General features: G+C 32.2%; 1 protein-coding gene across 4 annotated transcripts in view; it reads right to left on the minus strand.

The window, feature by feature from the left end:
* The window catches only part of Klp10A (kinesin-like protein 10A), a 58,639-nt gene that overhangs the window by 5,687 nt on the left and 35,730 nt on the right, over positions 1-17,222 (minus strand). For 2 of the 4 annotated variants that reach the window (XM_085946308.1, XM_085946306.1), the window contains exons 3-11: positions 12,712-12,748; positions 8,179-8,324; positions 6,382-6,917; positions 5,517-5,763; positions 4,238-4,393; positions 2,561-2,714; positions 1,986-2,208; positions 1,441-1,573; positions 153-327 (exon numbers count right to left, since the gene is read on the minus strand). In XM_085946308.1, the coding sequence (XP_085802434.1) occupies positions 153-327; positions 1,441-1,573; positions 1,986-2,208; positions 2,561-2,714; positions 4,238-4,393; positions 5,517-5,763; positions 6,382-6,917; positions 8,179-8,324; positions 12,712-12,748 (1,807 nt within the window). Of the gene's footprint in view, positions 1-152; positions 328-1,440; positions 1,574-1,985; positions 2,209-2,560; positions 2,715-4,237; positions 4,394-5,516; positions 5,764-6,381; positions 6,918-8,178; positions 8,328-12,711; positions 12,749-17,222 lie in introns of all 4 variants that reach the window. The other 2 variants (XM_085946307.1, XM_085946305.1) reach the window with 1 other exon arrangement.

Below are 17,222 nucleotides of genomic sequence, written 5' to 3' on the forward strand. Positions count from 1 at the left end.
CGGAAAATATTAATAATGAATATGAATGGGTGAGTAATATCCATGTCATTCCATCTTTGTAGGCGTTACTGGATATTTCTTCTTGACACAAGACATTATTACACTGAAAGGTTTTATTGATAATCAAAGTAATGATAGGTAATAAAACAAACCATCTTGATCATAGTCCACATCACAGGTCATATTGAGTAATTGCAGAGAGCGCAATTGTCCATGCGTCATGTAATCGGAAAGGGCTTTGTGATTATCTAACACCTCTTCTTCTGCGAGCTGCAGAGCTGACACGGCCTCATGGAAAGTATACATGTCAGCCGACATATCTCCCTCCTGAAAATTGCACACCATTTTGTTAACTTAAACAATCTTATCTTCTAAAATTAATACTTTCATATTCAGGAGCATATTAGCTTCTACAGAGTGGAAGCTACCTCCACAGATTTTTTAAGACTAAAGTTGTTATCGATCAGCTCATCTGGTGAATAATTCAACATCTCCCTGGTTTTGTGTCGATTCAAATAGCAACAATTTCATTGTCCGCACTGCACGCTATTGACCTCCACCTCCGATCGATGACCTGTCAAGCTTCTACTTTAACCCTAATCTTAAAAAATGTCTTGGTAGGGGAAAAATAAATACTCGAATCATGCTCTCATATCTGCATGGAACATTATTTTGAAGACTTTGATGAATCCTTCCTGGAATGGCTTAAAAGAATTGTCAAGCCCCAAGAAAAGTTATATTGAGTAAGTATATGATTTTTTTTCGAGGTTGTGAAATTTTCAGCCTGCCCTTGTATATTACTTCAACATTCTGAAGGTATAATATCTAAGTGTTTGAAAGAATTTTGTTTCGAAATCAACAAAAATGAGTTATGAATATGAATAAATATTTCTTCTTTCGACCATGTCCGATCTTAATAAGATCATAAATGGGCCTCCACAGAATGGATGTTTGTATTAACAGATTTTGTTTTTACGAGACATGGATGTCAGCCACTTGCTCAACCTATTAGGTCCATCCTCTAACTCATACACAATTTGAAAAACAATATGTGTACTTGTCAGACCCAGGATTCAAACCTGGGACCCACGACACTATAGACCAACGCTTAATTGGGTATTCATACATATTTTGATTGGCAAGAATATATGTGGATCAATCTTCCTTTGTGAGGTTTGAATTACTAAGAGATATTACACCGATTGGATAGTTTTATCAGACATAACCCAAAACTTAAAGCTAATTATCCCAGTGTTGTGGAAATGTTGCTTGATCTGTAAATATATAGCACGGTAAACTTTCGTACATTTTTTTTCAAAATTTTCATACATTTTACCTCCTGATAAAATATTGACTTATAATTCCTGAATTGTTTTTATCAATACATATTTCTGAACAGAAATTATTATACATTTCAAGTTTGGTAATATGTGTACTAACATTAAGACTTCGGAGTTGTGCAAGATCATTCTCCTGGCGATGATTGGTTTCCATGTCCACATCGTTACCGTCCATGCCGGATCCGTTGCCATCCCTTCTCTCCGAAGGGTCGTTGGCCGCCAGCTCTTTCACCCTAAAACATTATTCCACTACTTATTGTAATATGTCCTCATATTCACCACAATCCGAATACATCAATTGAAAAAAAATTACATACATCTCTTTATAAGGATGCAAGTGGGTATGTACAATGATTTTACAGATTGTCTAGTTCAAATACTATAAACATAATATGTAAAAATGAAAGTTTACAGTTAATATAGTTTTAATTAATGATTTGAAACCTAGTAAATATAATGGTTCACTCTCCAAAACCACAAACACAACTTTTGCAAACAATTATTGACACATGTAAATAATAGGTACTTAATATAATCATTTCAATCATTATTTTTTAGATTTCTGGTATTATACACCAAATGGGGATATAGTATTAGTAAATATTCATAATATGTAAGTATGGTAATAAAATACTCCTGTCGTACCTGTCGGCATATCGCAGAGTGTTCAGAGAGTGTTCGCAAGAACTGAGGCCAGGGGAAATCATAGCAATCATGCAAGTACGGCTTTTGTCCCCGATGAATGAATCTCGCAAAACTTGGGTTAATTTTGATGCTCTGAAAGGTAAGTGTGTACCTTTTCTACCCAACGCTCTAATACACTCCTTTAGAGCGAGTAATGATTTATTTATCTCCGCCCCCTCCATTCCTGTAACAATATAGGGTGTTGGAGAATTTCTATTGCAAACTTAGAGCAGAAGTTATGGACCATCGCTTGCCATGCTTTTAGAGCAGTAAGGTAAATTGATTCATAGGTAATAATAATAAAAAATTGAGCCACAACAAATAAGCTACACTGGCTCGACACGAGGTTGGAATTAACGAAAACTCAACTGCAAATTTTGAAGTTGGTATCAGGTTATACAGAACATAATGCAGCAATAAAAGGGTTTTTAATTTTCCTATAAGTAAAATAATATTTGAATATCTTGATGTTTGGTTGGGTTGGGAGAATAATGATAATTAAACACAATGTAAATAAGAAAAGTCTGTGAACTCACGAGTCTGTCGGTTAGCCGATGAGGTATCTGCGCCTCTTTCATTTCCAGCTAAATCTATGAGAGAAAATTTTCCATGAACTTTGTGCATCCCTGGGGTTCGAACCAAAATCTGAAATACTGCGTGAGATCGTGAGGAGTTGGAATTTGCTGACGTCTGAAATAATAAAATATAATAAAACAATGTGTTTATCAATATATTAAGGGGGGACATGCTCGTCGAAGGTCAAAATTGAGTTTTTATTGTATATTCAAACCATGATCCCGGACACTCCTTAAACGTTGTAGATGATCTATTTATATAATTTTGAAGCCTTATTATCCTTTATAGTTATTTTAAACATTTGATGACTGCATGAAGTATTTTTGTTACATAAAATAGTATTCTTTTAAACCTCTCGCTCTAATGTTTTAGAATATAGTCATATTTCGGTACATAACTGTGCAGTGGTGTTAAGATTTTTTACATTTATTAATTTTTAAACGCATTTATAAAACCATTAGCATAATTTATTACGAGATAATTTTTGTAAAATATTCACGATAAAAAATTATATTGATAATCTCTGTGATCCCAAATTTGACAAGAATTAGGCATTTTATTATTCAAAAAATCGGCAAGATTAACACATTTCAAGATGATTCTAAAGATAATTATTATAAGCTATGTCTTTGACCATTCAAGTGTGATAAACATCTTATGAATAATGATTGCTTTATAATAATTATTGACCTAAGAATAAGGTAGTGTTTTTTTGAAATACGCCATTTCTTTTGTCATTCCCCAGTGGTTAAGCTACAACATACGGCCGTAGCCATAAATTGACAAACTATAATTAAAGTAGGGAGTAAAATGATATTGACGCGCGTGTTTGAACATGTACCGTTTAAAAAAAAATAAAAAAAAATTCGGTTAGGTACATGTTCAAACACGCGCGTTAACATAATTTTACTCCCTACTTTAATTATAGTTTGTCATTTTATGGCTACGGCCGTATGTTGTAGCTTAACCACTAGGTAATGACAAAAGAAATTGCGTATTTCAAAAAAACACTACCTTATTCTTAGGTCAATAATTATTATAAAGCAATCATTATTCATAAGATTTTTATCACACTTGAATGGTCAAAGACATAGCTTATAATAAGTATCTTTAGAATCATCTTCAAATGTGTTAATCTTGCCGATTTTTTGAATAATAAAATGCCTAATTCTTGTCAAATTTGGGATCACAGAGATTATCAAAATAATTTTTTATCGTGAATATTTTACAAAAATTATCTCGTAATAAATTATACTAATGGTTTTATAAATGCGTTTAAAAATTAATAAAAGTAAAAAATCTTAACACCACTGCACAGTTCTGTACCGAAATATGACTATATTCTAAAACATTAGAGCGAGAGGTTTAAGAGAATACTATTTTATGTAACAAAAATACTTCATGCAGTCATCAAATGTTTAAAATAACTATAAAGGATAATAAGGCTTCAAAATTATATAAATAGATTATCTACAACGTTTAAGGAGTGTCCAGGATCATGGTTTGAAAATACAATAAAAACTCAATTTTGACCTTCGACGAGCATGTCCCCCCTTAACACGTTTTTGTCTATATTAGATTGCAGTTATGTGAAATTCAATATCAAATGCATGATTGTTGCTAAGAAAAAATCTTACTTGTCCAGAAGTTCTCGCGGTATTTCCATGTTGTATAAGTTTCAATACTTCATCCACATTGTCAACTACTTTTTCAGTCAAGCCAACGATTTGCACCTGCTGTCGACCGTCTTCCAGAACTCTCAGTTTCGCTTTGTCAGCGAGTAAATCAAAGACCTAAAGAACATGTTATTAATATAATATTATTAAAACAACACTGTTGAGACTTCCGTTAATCAAACGAAATAATAACATAAAGCAATTTAATGTGTTAATCACTGAGGAAGTAATACATTTCTATTCTATTCTTAGGTATTTTAGTAGTTTAGGTGTTTTCAAAAAGTCATATAGTAAGTACGACAAGGGTTTAAGAATCCCATTAAATTTTACAAATTAACTTTTAGTAACAACTATTTCGGTTTTCACACCATTATCTGATAAGCAGGTCTTGACAATGATGTGAAAGGAAAAAAAGTTTGTATAATTTGGTGGAAATCTTGGACTGCTATCTCAATTGTTTAGTAAATATTACAATATGTATTAATTTACAATAGGAATGTTAAGTTATTATTTTAGTATGAAGGTTTCAAATGTAATAGAACTTGATCGTTATATTTAAAAACTAAATAGTTTCAGTTGCATTAGTTTTGAAGTATTGAAGAAATACTTTATAATAGTGGTGCACACCCCACAGGCCGCATGCGGCTCACCATGCCATTTATTGCGGCCGACTAAATAAAATATGCGAAAAAAAATCCTAACAAATTATAATAATTACATAGAATAGTTATTGCGAGTTTTCACAGGCAAGTTATTATCAATTGGCATAATATAATATATTATTATAGTATGCGTACATGTTGTTATTTTAATTATTTTCTAATAAGGTAGGTAAGTAAGGTAACATATTATTATTATATCTAGAAACAGGATAAAAGTAAATACATTGAAAGTAATAAGACAAAAAGGGTAGGGCATGATGGATAATTTCCAACATTATAAGAGGGCAATTTGAAAATTGGTTTTGTATATTTTTGACCGACCTACCAAAAATAGTTAGTCAGGATAACTCTTGTTGACCCACCATTGGGATGCTGAAGATGACATTCTAAACAATTTAACCCCATGAATAACTCATTTTGTCAAGCTAAACCAAAGTGTCCTTAGCGATATAGGTTTAGCACCCCTCAATGGGCAACTTGTGAATGGATAATGAATAAATTGGCCCTACTAAAAAGGTTGTGCATCACTGCTTTACAGTGTGGAATGCACTCATTATAGAATTGGAAGTGGACCTTACCTTGCCAGAATATATTTCAAAGAACGATGCAGATACTATGAAATTTAGCGGCTTGTATTTGGGACTAGCCAAATAAAGGAAAACATCTCTCGCTGCCATCGCATATATTCCTTTTTTACAATCCTGAGTTTTTCCATTGAAATCACCTCCCATCGTATGCGTTTTTCCAGAGCCAGTTTGACCGTAAGCAAAACACGTCGCCATGCCGCCATCAAAGATGGTTTGAACTAGGGGTTTTGCAGTATATCTGGAAAATTTAAATTATTATTTTCCCTTATTTATTGTGCAGAAAAGATTTAATATAGAAATGTTTATAAAGTTTTCGGGTAATACTGCATGGTACTATTGTAAATAAACAAAGAATTTTGGGCTAAATAAAACAATATTATCGCAAATATGCAATTAATGCTATTTCAATATTTTAATCATTGTAGCATTTTAAGACAGACAACAAACATAACTAATTTTTTAATTTGTTAATTAATGGAGAATAATATAAAGTGCGATAACGAATCATTAAAACCAGGGCTTAGAAGCAGCGAAGTGATGCATTTTTGCCAGGAGCTGAAGTGGAGTCGTAGTACAAGATATTTTGACAGCTACACTGTTCCAGATAACTACTATTATTAAAGTACTATCTGTTCAAAAATGAATATTGAATGACAAAAGAGAAACGATAAAAGATGACTGATTTTCATCCGTGATTCTGTTTTAAATAATATGTTATGATGATGATTGACATTGCTCAACTTTCAAATATAGTTTATAAAAATATTGGTAATTTGAATTAAAAGTTTTATTATACTACTAAAGAAAAATAAAAACATTGGCGAAATGTCATGACTGCAATGTTAAATAAACCAACCTGTAGACAACTTCATTGCTACAAGATTCATCGAAGGCATAGTCGAAACGGAAGTGTTGATTATCCAAGTACTTGGTTAGGTCAACTTTGTTTTTAGGTTCGTGCACAATCATCTGATCCTTTTTGGGAACACTGACGACGTCCACTTCTTTGCGGTTGACCTCCTTCTTGTTGAGTGGCCGTTTCCGCACGCAAACTGTGATTTGATGATCTTCCACATTTTCTGAGCCCCGCAAAGGCCTGAATTCTATTGTATTTTGATACTCTCGGATCATAGCCAGGAATTCCCAATTGGGGTTTCCCGGATCAGCGTTCATCAGCGCTTCTTTTTCTTGTTTCTTTTCGGCTTGGTGTTGCCGTCTCTTTTCACGGTTTTCTTTAAGGCGTTCCACTTCTTTAACGACATTTGAACGGCGAGAAGCGACAGATGACGCCGCTGCGGTTATATTAGTGGCTACTACCGCACTGGGGACGATAGGTACAGATGTCGACGGTCCGGGTCGTATACTTGTGGCATTGTTTTGCATTGGCGGGAACTTGAAACAAAAAAAAATTAAATATAATATAATAAATATATTTTAAAATTTATGTAGTTATATTTCAGCAGTGTTTCACGTTAAACGGGCAAAAGCCGATGAGGCGGAGTGACCAGATGAAGGAAGCCACTAAAAAATTTATAGCATCCACCATAATGTTTTCAGAAGAGAAGGAAAAATGGAAAAACCTGATGTAGTACATATTCCAGAGAGATCACAGTCTTCAGCCAAAGTTGGAGAAGAGATAATTTTTTTTCAGAATTAATATTGGCTGGGACTCTTGGTTGCAAATAAATTATATCACTAGTGGTGTTTTGTGAAATTCTGGTGGTATATAGATTATTTTTAGATAAAGCGTTATCTTTCTAATTAGACCTGTTTTAGTTTAATCATTAATGGAAAACAGATAGCTTTGCTTAGAAACCAGTTAATGCTTTCCTATTTTGCAACTGCTAGTCAATTTTCACATTTCTGTATGCAAACCAGCATTGAATTATGTATATAAACATCTAATGGATTTTATGTGGAAATATAAAAATTATAAAATGGTTCCCTCAATATTATAAAAAAAATCGGTGTGTGTAACTTATGTACGCGCGTTAGAAGTTATACTTCTTTGGCGTAACAAAACAAAATAACCCGTTACCTGAGTCTATTAATGTTACAGTGGATTAGGTTGATGAAAACGTACGCGATTCATCTGTGTCTCATATAGCACATGATAATTGTAATTTAATTATTGTATTGGACGAAAACTCATCTGTCATACAAGGGGTTATAAGCGATTCAGAAGTGCCCATGATGAATTAATAAAAAAACAAAATGAATCATAATAATAAATTATGTGTTGCATCGGAGCACGCAACTTCATCATACGCCAAAAATACACTCTGATCTGTTTTCCCAAATGCGCCAAAAGAAGTATAACTTCAAAAAAAAATTAAAAATTTAACCATTGGCAAATAAGATTATGTCCCCAGATTTTCACAGAATTTATTTTTAAATTTTCTATTAAGTAATGGGTGAATATGGTAATATGGTTTATTTTTTGTGTTTAAAAAATGCAGAAAGTGCGGCAAAACCTAGCAGGCAATTATTTAGTGCATTATAATTTTTATTGAAATTTAAAGTAACTGCACCATCATCTTTATTATTGCTTTTCATTAGAAGAGATACATAATAATACATTTGTATTGTAAGATTTACCGAGGTTTTGACTTGCACAACCGCGATGTTAATAAAACTGTATCGGTGCGCCTACCTGTTGCGTAATTCTAGAACTAGAAGAGGATTGTGAAGTGGGAGGGATGTTTTCTGCTCCTCTTCTTCCTGTGGTGTCTCCGCTGTGGCCATTTGTCATCACATTGGACGGTCGCATTTGGTTGTTGCGCGTCGATCTAGTAGATCCTGCTGAACAACCAAAACACAAACCGATTAATCACCAATCCTCCTCGAGTAATGAAACATTATGCCAATATAATGTTCATTCTTTTCAGAGAACCAAATTTATTCCACTCGCAGAATGTTTACTTGTGATGAAGATTTAACATAGTGAAACATATGAACAACATATGGATGACGATGAACTGACAAAGAGAAGTAATGTTGAGCAATTTAATAGGACACAGAAGAGGCAGGTTAAAGTTATGCTGGCCAAATAGAGTTACCACTGACTGTTGGGACTTGGGACAACAAATTGAAAAGCGGCCACTACAAATTGTGACAGGTGGAGAGAGTTGTCGGAGGATGCCAGGACCCAACCCTGAATATCGATCTTTTTACCGGTTTGTTTACTCTTGAATCGTTAGTGGAAGGGGCGTCAAAATTCTAATTTTCTTAATTAATTCTAATTAATTCATAACTTTCGTTTTTTAGTACCTTTTCCACATTTTATTGTTAAAATGTTAAGATTGGTTATCGACAGGACATTTTCAACTAATGAATAATTAATAAAAATTGGATTGATTATTTAACAAACTTTTTTTTGCTGTGTACTGTGTACCTACCTACCTACTCAACTTGTGTTTGATAATAATAATATGCTGATTTGATTGTACTTTTTTTTATTTTCTAATCTAATGATAATTTTATATTTTGTTATATCATCTCTGTATATTAAATACCTTTATGTGATGACTGATGATTTTGACGAAAATGAGTTATTGATACCAAGTGATGTGCATTTTTTTTCTCTATTATCTGTAGTACATCATTTGTGGAAAGACCAAATAAAAAAAATAAGATTGATATTAAATTAATACTATGTGAGACCATCCAAAATCATTCACCAGAATGAATCCTATCTGAGTGTCAGCTGCAATACGTCAGTCAGTATTAAAATAATCATATTATGTGAACATGTGTTCAGATATGATGCAACGTAACATGGTGCATATAAAATTAATCATAGGTATGTGATAAAAACATGGAAAAATCTACGATTTTTCTATTGAATAATATATTATAAAAGGTGATAAAAAATATAATACATAAGTAATATGTACTTATAATATCATCATTACGACTATTTTTTAAAACAGTTTTTTCGATTATCTCAGAATATGACTCAGACCACATAGGAGGTATTTCATTAATATACAGAGGCGATATACTATTAAATTTTAAACTGTCTGTAAAATTTTATTATTATTGTTATATCTGTTCTGTTTTATTATAATAAAATATAAGTTTATGTATGTCATCTCATTTGTGTATATTTTGTATAAATTTTCCTTTGTCTATTGAGCCGTTCATAAATTAAAAAATAAGACACTGCAATTATATTCATTAACTTGTATGGATAAACATGTGCAAACGAGGTGAACTTAGACTCCTTCACATAAAAAAATCGGTGAACCCTGTCTAATAAGTATGCACCAATAACAAATTATTATTTTTTAATTTGGTTGAGTATTACAAAAATAGCATGGTTGGATTAAATTGACAAAGAGTTCTATAGGTAAATTTATCGATTTAAAAAACATATATAAATAATAAATGAATTGAAAAAAGGAGGGAAAATATTATTGACTGAAGCCTCTTAATTGGAGTTTGAAATAGCTCACTCACTAATGTCGAAATTTCATATTTTCGGTAGACGCAATCTCGCATTTTCTTTTTAAAGCATAAGAGATAAATAAATCGTATTATAATAGCGACAAATTGCGAGAAGATAGGCGGGTTAATTACGTTTTGATTGGTATCCATAGCCGTCTCTGTATGCACCTGTGTGAATTGAATACACTTCCGGGTCTTTCATACTGTTATCGTCGATGTCCACTATTCTATTGCGATATCGTTTGCAGGACGAAAAACACATTTCAAAATGACACAGCCGTGTACATCATTTATAATTTCGCGAGCCAAATCAAATTCATGCGATAATTAAGTAATACACTTATAAAATTACGTATTTGAAAAAAAATATGGACAATATCACGATAATTGATGGGGGGAAAACAATACTGGATGTGCACACGACGCGAATTATGAAGAAAATGTAACACAAAGCATGACGTATTAAAAAGTGTGAGAAAGAACAATTTCAGACTGAGAGTTAAAAGCAGTCGTGAGTGGAGTGAATCGAGCAGACTTCGTGTGCAGACTGGAAGGGGTCCTTGACTTTGATGTGGACTTATTTGACCGTCGTCCATAGAAAGCCTCCCTTGTACACAGAACCAAATCTAGGATGCCTCTTTGCCCCTACGAAAATATTGAACACTCCTTTTAACTTCTAACTCCTTTAAACACATTTCCGTGAGGGATTAATTAATTATCATTTACGATATTTAAATCCAATCCATAAGTAGTTGCGATCTCCCTGGTTCATGACACAGTATATGTATTTGATTATAATTACTTAAATACTTACTATATACATACAGAATGCTCAAAATTTTCAGAACAGAATAATTATTATGATCTGACTTATTGAAAAAATTAATTTTAATTTTGGAAGGTTATTTCTGTATTTTTAAGATACATGAGATAAAATAAGTAAGTACATATTATTGACATTTTAACATTTTCCGATTTGTGCATTTTTATTAAGTTTGTAATTATAAAAAAAAATGCAATACCGAACGATCTTTTCGTCCCATTTCATAAAATTTCATAAATTTCATGTAATCGGGATGTGAATAATAATATTGCCTTGTTTCAGCACTGAGAACTCTGTATGGCACGCTACTCTATATGGCATGATACAATAATATACCTACAATGTCAATAATGGGAGGCATGTCCCGCGTGATAATACGCGGACATGATGAATCAGATAAAGGGTGGAAGTGCTCGCCTGCCGCCGCCACCCAACATAACGCCGCATCGAAACAACGCATTTGACAAAACAAAACAAGCGCCGTTTCGATGACATCACGATTCGCCGGTCTGAGGTCTGAAGACCCCAAATTAATTCCATACGCTCAGATGTAGAACTAGAATGAAAGTTGATAGCGTTGGTGGCATAAGAATAGCAAATTTTCGATAAAGTGGGCGCACTCACAATGAGTAAAAAATACATAGGTACAACTTACTTAGTAATGCAAATAATATGGGCCGATCATCGAGAGCAGATCGGCAAATAACAATATTATCTTTCCGTATAGGTATACCTATTAAATCCAACTTAAATTAAACCTCCTGTTTTACATAGGATTACTATTTTTAATTGAAGGAAACAATGTATAGCTATCTTTTAATACTTATATTAATTTGCAGCGCAGTCTCATACACTTCTCTTATTTTCGTAAGAATTTAGAAAACTAGAAAAGGTGCTAATATCCAAACGCTTTGGTTTTGAGGGCTAATTTTCATTTGTTAATTTGATGGCAACGGCTCGTTCTTTATAGTTAGAAACTGCTCGAAAAATGTTTTCAATAAGTCTGCAGTAGGCAGGCATTGACTTAATAATAATATTATGTTCCCATATTTTTCATTTATTTCCATAATGGGAATGGGACTCAGATGTGGGGGGAAATTATTTATATACGAAAGTAATACATTTATGTGAAGATCCCTTTCAAAATATTGAAGGCGAAAATCATTTAGCCAACTGAAAACCGAAACACTGTATCGTATTGCAATCTCCATAAAATCATTGAATTTACGAACATGATTTTTCATGTGCGAATACATAATATATGAAGGGTTTACTTCACACCGACAATGCTCCCCAAGCGATATCGTGAAAATTTGCTGGCGCAATCGCAAAAAAACTATAAAGACTTTCAATGAAAATAATACAAAAAACGTGATTTTTTTATTTAAAATATGAAAATTAAAATGTCATTTGTGTATTTGCTCCACAATCGACTGGTTGTACATAAACCCATTCACTACAGTTTAGTATCGCCTACACACACCGCAAAATCTCACAAAATCCGATATTATCGTGCGGCAGTTGCGGTGGATATGACCTGCAGACCCATGCTTTTGGCCTCCGAAGATGCCATGTTTTTGTTGAAACTTGCGGTGCGTATGGATCTACTTTTAGAGTAGATGGTTTAGTTTGGGCTATAACACAAAAAGAAGGTAGGATACTTATATAATTATTAGGTTATTTTGGATTTGACGTCACATTTTTATGTAATGTTAATTCGTCAATGTCGTAGGTAAATGAAAATAATATTGACAAAGGTAGGTGAGCATTTAATAACGAATAAATAGTATTCATTGGTAAATATTTATTATCAAATTTATGGTTTCCGCTAGAGCATCCAACACTGACGAGAATATAAAAGCATGCCTGTAAAATGTCTAACAAAAAACAGTTAAATGATAAATAATTGCTCACCTTTACTAAAGACAGGAATCGATTGGCGGGTCATGTCCTATAGGGAAAGAGAAAAACAAACCATTAATAATTTCATAAGTAATCACTTGCTCTACAAAAACACAGAGTTTCACGAGTAAATGACACTAATCTAAAGCAATCAATAACCAAATAATAAAATAGTAATTGAAGATAAACATTTCTAAAATCATGATTATTCAGTACTGAAAATGGGGCTAAATTACGAGGATCGATATATTATTATCAGATACTATAAAAATGTACTTCTATAGTTTGATGTAAGTATATATGTTTATATCTTTATTAATCTACTTAGCTACTAGCATGTTTAAATACATAATACATTTATTTCACCGATGTAAGTTAATCAATTTCTTATTATATGATATTAGGTATATGAAAAACTATTTTCTGGTAATGGTTGTTAGCCATTCGCCCAAGCCACTGGGTTGTCCTTTGAAAACATATATTGGAAAAACATGATTTTTTTTCCGGACGCGGGATCGAAACTAGGCCCTAGGCTTCAGAAACGAAAACTAACAACTACACGGGCATATGGCGCCATGCAACATTGATTAAAATAGAGGATTAATAAAATTGAACCGACGTTTACATGGTAGACTATATTATAAATTATTTTGAAACAAAGTTTGTTTTTATAATTGTACTACTTATATTCTTCAATATCGTAGTTTTTTTTTTCAAAATCATTAAAATACGGATTAAAAAAAATACTTAAATGGAAAATACAATCATCCTAATCTTTACATTCGAAAAATAGTTAAATGTATGACATTTATTGGTTTTTTAAAACACGACAATCATTTTCATTAATGGAATCCTGCCAGGCATAATAAAAATAACGCTAAATATAAAATCATGGCCTTAAACAAACGCATAATATATAATATAATATAGGCCATGCCACTGAGATGATAATAGCAAGAGTATTACCACAATAAGTTATTTTGAAAGGCGGCCAAGTTCACAACATTCAGATTGATTTATCGTAGATAAAATACATATAACCAGAAATAAAAACTAGCAGGCCATGCGTGGTCCTTATAAGGACCTGAACTTTGCTATTGCCGGATCACCATTAGTGGCGGCAACGTTTGCAAGGCCAATGACCAATGACATGGAAATAAGCCTAATAGACCACGTTAATTCAAATTATGTACAGTACTTTAGAAAATGTCATTAATTAGCGCAAAAAATTTAATCCAGAACCATACCTATGCTATGCTAACGGAATGACAGAGACCACTCAATGTGGTGATTCCCAACCTTTTTTTCAATCGGTATTTTGAATAATCTCAGGGAACAATAATTGCATGTTTAACACACCGCATGCTAAGTGCGAGGCTAATACATTTTCAAACAATACTTATTGGGGGTGAAGGGCTTCAATGTTTTTCGTAAAAATTAAAAGCACTAGGAAACATTAAAAATGTTTTTTTCACAAATTTTGCGAATATTATGTGCATAGTGACTACATTTGAATGGAAGAATGTTTCATTTGCTCTCATTTTATTATAAAACATAATGAAAGATCAAACAGAAATTTAACCATCTTTGTGCATTCTTTGTGAACGCAATTTCGTTGCAATAACTCAAAAGCGACATTTTAAAAAAGTGATTGTCTTGCTTTCTGGAACATGGGTAAAAAAATACGAGCATTTTCATTTTGCTTCAACCTTACATAGGCACTGTTTACAAACATATTACAATGTGCGTTCATTTATTAATGATGTGTTGAAAGTGTCATTACGCGAACACTCATATATCTAACCAAGTTAATCTTTGAAAATGCTTAATTATTTGAATTAATAGTTTACGCGAAAACATTAATTATTCGAGTTTTACGACTCAATTACGAAAGTCGCCCTGTTTTCGTAAAATGTAGCCAATCATCGAGAACCGGTTAAGTATCACTGACAATCTATTGTCTTAATTGTGTGTATGTGTATAATCTAATCCAATGATTATAATATGAGTTTATGATAGAAATACATAAATTTCTTATGAAAACTAGTATAGACGATAGACACCCATAATCATAAAACCAATAAAATGCATGATTAAAAAAAATACAGAAAAATTGAAAAGTAATCAAACTAAAAAGTCAATCCAAAATAAATACCTAAGTAAAACACCTAGTAAGAAAAAGCCTAATAGATTCACTTGCAAAGTAAATATTTGCAAGCAATATAAAATAGAGAGCAGTTATGTATTAGGGGTATAGACAATTACAATATTATATCAAAACAAGATTCAGATAAAAATGTAGGTAATATCGCGCAATGCAGCAAATGGTTTACATACGTGGGCCCAAGTTATACCTACTTGCCATTAGGTACTACATATTTATATTTTAGTGTGAATAATAAAAATACAATATAAAAAATATGGACATCAATTGAACACTTTAATAATCATGTAATTATCAGTATTGGGTGAAGCCAGAAAAAAATATCTATATTCTGTCGACAAGTACAAAGTTTTAACAAATTTGAATTTCCCCCGCGTTCCTTCAGTCGATAATATTAATTAGGTAGGTATGTAGGTCATTGAAATATATTATGATTTTTTGTCAATACCTGCACCAAAAGTTCGAATAAGTCGATAATGTTTTGCACAAATTCAGTTGTAACTAATCCAAATATTTGTGCTTAGTAATTGCGTACGTTCCATAGCGAAGATGAATGTTCCCTGATGGGAATGATGAATGACCTCAATGATTTATATTACATTTCAGTGGCAATTGAAATAATTGATTAATTTCAACATTAACGCCCTTAATGTTGGGTGTACCTCAAGTCAAAACTTTCACCGCAAATAATTTATTGTTTCCATAAAAAATGTCATAATAATTGGTAAGTACCTAATCATACATAATAGTGGCAATTTCGATGGGGGAATTCAAATATTACGTATTATTAAAATATTAGAAACTGAATCGGGTCACTTTCGATTGTCTGCTACAATACGTGGGTGTCTACATATTATATTTACTTATATTAATTTTACTCAATAGAAAGATGTGGGAAAGCTTGAAGGTGAGCTTGTGGAATTAAGAAACAAGCAGATTTATTTAAACAATAGCAATCAGTCAACCACCAAAAAAAGTCATAGTGAACATGTATAAAAGTTTCATAATATCATTCGATATGATTGTAATGCATATGATAGTAATAAAAACAGAAAGCGTTCCTTCAACACTAAATTTCTTTGAAATCGACGGAAAATAAGACAAGAACGGAAAATGGTTACTTAATGTTATCTTAACAAATGTAATGTAACGAACTATAGACCTAAAAGTCATTATTATAAAATCATTGGTCTGCGGAAGTGTGCAGCAGTTATAGTAAGAAATTAGCCCACATTACACAATATCATAACATTACTATTATGAAAAACAGGCGTATGACCTGTAATATGTTTTGCCATTAGGAAATAGTTGATAAAGAAAGTTTTCTCTGAATACAGTTTCTTGAGTCATGTAAACTGAAACGAAAATATATTTTAAAAAAAGCGCTGTGTTAGTAAATTTGAACATCAAACATGGAAAGCTCATAGGTAACAAAATTAAAAATAACACAATGGCAAAAATGTCTCCATCCATAAATTCATCACTAATTTTACATACACAAATTTGATATACACAACCGTGTGTATGTTTACGTATTTTATCAAAATTACGTCGGTAAATATGAGGTAATAATTAATTTTATTTCTACGTAGGTAATAATGACTCGTCATCGCAACGATCGAAGCAACAGCATCAATCGCTTCGATTTGCTTAAAGTGATAAACTTCAAATGTGTTACGTTACTTACCTTATAATGAGATTTAATAATTTAATCGACCCACCTACATAATTTATAATTATTTTAAAATCGAGAACTAAATTTTCCCGACTGCGGTGTGAAACATAATAATATATAATCGTCAATGATTGAAATGGCGTGTCTGTCGGCGAAGCATACTTACATACTGAAGAAAAACTTTGTTCGAAAATGCAGCGTTTCTTTTCAAAGAATAAAAAAAACAATCTTAAGGTGAATATTCCACCTACTAGAGGCACCTAGCGGAATATACGAAGCTTGAAATTTGTGACATATGTTTTATAATTGATCATTCACCTTAAACATAGTTATATAGTATTCGTCACCCTTGTTGTCGAAATGATAATATTTATGGTAAATTATAACAAAAAATCAATTTGAGATTGTAAACAAAATATTGCAGGAAATGCTGTAAAACTTGTGGTAAATTTTCTAGCATGAATCCGAAATCATCCTGTGCAATTTTTAATAATGGTATAATAGGGGCTATTAACTCTCATTGAATGATAAATAAATGATGGAAACAATTGGACGGCATTATAAATTTACACATGAAGTGACAGTAATCGGCTTCAAAGTTTGCCCTTTATCATAAATTTGCTGATTTAATTCTTCACGTTATCAGGTTTTACAAACATAATATGACATTTTTCGAAATGCCGT

The sequence above is a fragment of the Rhyacophila brunnea genome, unplaced genomic scaffold, assembly GCF_057557595.1.
Source record: "Rhyacophila brunnea isolate RB1 unplaced genomic scaffold, BYU_Rbru_1.0 scaffold_2, whole genome shotgun sequence".
Lineage (NCBI taxonomy): Eukaryota > Metazoa > Arthropoda > Insecta > Trichoptera > Rhyacophilidae > Rhyacophila > Rhyacophila brunnea.